Source organism: Eimeria acervulina, genomic scaffold, assembly GCF_000499425.1.
Source record: "Eimeria acervulina Houghton genomic scaffold, Eah_scaff501, whole genome shotgun sequence".
Lineage (NCBI taxonomy): Eukaryota > Apicomplexa > Conoidasida > Eucoccidiorida > Eimeriidae > Eimeria > Eimeria acervulina.
In genome coordinates this window covers 1-2786 of record NW_013549761.1, presented here as the reverse complement: position 1 = coordinate 2786, position 2786 = coordinate 1, and the positions used below count along the sequence as shown (strand labels likewise).

Sequence of the window (2786 nt, the reverse complement as noted above, 5' to 3'; positions counted from 1 at the left end):
GAGCAGCAACCACGGGCGTATAAAGTCGTGTCAGTACCAGTCACATCACCTGCAGCAAAAGGCTGCATGGTTTTGAGATCCTCCCCCTTAGCCCCTAAACCAAAACCCTAAACCCTAAACCCTAAACCCTAAACCCTAAACCCTAGAGGTGTAGGGGTGTCTACCGGTGTCGGGGTGGCCCTATTCTCAGGGACTTTAAATGCTGCAGCAGCAGCAGAGTCAAATTTTGCCTCTCTAAGGAAACCCTTATAGCAGCAGCAGCACTTAGCTGCTGCTGCTGCTGCTGCTGTAGGTGCTGCAGCAGCAACTGCTGCTGCAGCAGCAACAGCAGGTGCTGCTGCAGAGAAACAGATACAAGAAGCTGCAGCAGCAACAGCAGATGCTGCTGCAGAGAAACCGATATAAGAAGCTGCCCCCGTTTCTAGGGCAGCGGCTTGAGTGTGACAGAACGTATGTACACCAAAGGGCTCTTCAGCCGCTGCTGCTGCTGCTGCTGCTGCTGCTGCTGCTGCTGGGGTGAAAATAGCGCAACAATGGAGCAGACGTGCTTCTCCCTAAACGCCAGGACTTTTGATGCTGCATAGACGCCCCAATTGATGCTGCCGCTGCTGCTGCTGCTGCTGCTGCTGCTATGGAGTTGGTTGGGCGGGAGCAGCACCCACTTGGCTTCGCTTTGCTGCTGCTGCGCTGCTGACGACAGCAGCAAGCCCAGGGGCAGCAGCAGCTGCTTGTCTTCGTCTTGACTCTCGTCTCTGTCTAATCCACCCCAGGACATCCCTCCTTCTGTCTCAACGTTAGCAGCAATACATCTAACTGCAGCACCAGCAAATCCAGCAGGCAGTGTGCTGCGCCCCACACCCAGCACACACACACACAAAGCAAAGTAAAGCAACCTCGCTGCTGCTGCTGCTGCTGCTGATGCTGCTGCTGATGATGCTGATGATGATGATGCGGTGCATGTGAGGCTGCTGCACCTCGAAGCAAATCTCAGCAGCAAAAAGCTCATGCTGCCTATAAGGGAGAACAAATAAACAAACACAACTATGCTGCTGCTGCTGCTTCTGCTGCTACTTCTGCTGCTGCTGCTGCTGCTGATGCTGCTGCTGCACTTACTCGCCGTTGCCGGCAGGCAGATCGTCAACTGAGATGTCTGGGGGAAAGATAGTTGGTACAGGGGGTGCAGCAGCAGTTGCTGCAGCTGCTGCTGAGGCTGCTGCTGCTGCAGACTCTTCAGCAGCAACAAACGAAGCAGCAAACTGCACGCGCCCCGTCATCACCACCGAAGGGCCCCTGCAAGCAGCAGCAGCAGCAGCAACAGCAGCAACAGCAAACGCAACAGCAGGTCTCTTAATTGTCTCTATTTATATCTCCAGCAGCTGTCTCCTTCTGTAGGCGTCTCTGTCTTAGAGCGCATCTGTCTCTCTTGTTTAATTTCTATCTGTCTCCTTGTGCTGCTCTGTCTCCTCTGCATTTGTTGATTGTCTTCGTTTGCTTCTTTAATTATCTGTCTCCTTATTTGCTTCTTTATTTATCTGTCTCTTTTTTATTATTTAATATTGTCTCTTCATTTGTCTGTCTCTTAATTTGTCTCCTCATTAATTAATTTATTAATTTGCCTCTTCATTAAACTGTCTCCATTCATTTATTTCTTTATTAGTTAATCTATTTATTAATTCGTCTCTTTATTAATATTTATATTAATGCGTCTCTCAATTAATTAATCAATTAATTAATTTATTTATTTATTTATCAGTTTATCTGTTTAATAATCTGTCTCCTTTTTACTGTCTCCTTACTGCAGCGCCGCTGCAGCCAAAGCAGCGCCGACTTCGCCTGGCTCGGGGCCCACCGCCACCTGACCCCCCCAACCCCCTCCCAGCCAGTCATCGAGATTCATCCTGCAGCAGCAGCAGCAGCAGCAGCAGAAGCGGCAGCAGCAGCAAAAGCAGCAGCACATGCAGCAGAAGCAGTAGGTAAGCAGCAGTGGAAGCAGCAGCTGCAGGAGGTAAGCAACAGCATCACCAGCAGAAGCAGCAGAAGCAGTAGGTAAGCAGCAGCAGCAGAAGCAGTAGCAGCAGCAGCAGCAGTAGCAGCAGCAGCAGCAGTAGCAGCAGCAGCAGCAGTAGCAGCAGCAGCAGCAGTAGCAGCAGCAGCAGCAGATTTCAATCTCCTGTCCACCTCAGCGCTACGCACGCAGCAGCTTTCGGCACATGTACTGCAAAAGCAACAGCAGCAACAGCAGCAAACGCAGCAACAGTAGTAGCAGCAGCAGGCATGACGCATTGGCCCTACTTCACGATCTTTAGCCTCTGCTGCTGCTGCTGCTGCTGCTTGTGCGGGTGAAGCAGCAGCGGCCGCCAGCCGTGAAGAGACAGCCCCGGCGACGGCTCGAAGTAAAAGAGTTTTGTTCCTGCGGTGTACATACATCGCATGCATGTCTGCTCAGCTGCTGCAGTTGCATTTAGTGCTGCAGCAGCTGCTGCTGCTGCTGCCGCTGCTGCTGCTGCAGCTGCTGCTGCTGGTTGCGGCTTACTTTGAAGTCTCCTTCCAACGATCTCCCAGACAACACCCGACGAGACAGGCTGCTGCTCGAACTCTGTGCAGCAAATAAGCAGCAACAGCAACAGCAGCAGCAACACATGCGCACGGGAGATCATACACGCGCTGCTGCTGCTGTTTGTATTACTGCTGCTGCTGCTGCTGTTGCTGCTGTTGCTGCTGCTGCTGCTGCTGCTGCTTTTATTGCTGCTGCTGCTGCTGCTGCTGCTGTTGCTGCTGTTGCTGCT

General features: G+C 52.1%; 1 protein-coding gene across 1 annotated transcript; it reads right to left on the bottom strand.

Annotated features, from left to right (window-relative positions):
* Positions 1 to 421: 421 nt before the first annotated feature.
* Positions 422 to 2596, bottom strand: EAH_00040720 (hypothetical protein; the record flags this gene model as incomplete). Its single annotated transcript, XM_013395218.1, has 4 exons — positions 422 to 845; positions 1114 to 1290; positions 1797 to 1898; positions 2293 to 2596. Coding segments are annotated over 4 exons (1007 nt in total), but the record flags the coding sequence as incomplete, so codon positions are not given.
* Positions 2597 to 2786: the final 190 nt, after the last annotated feature.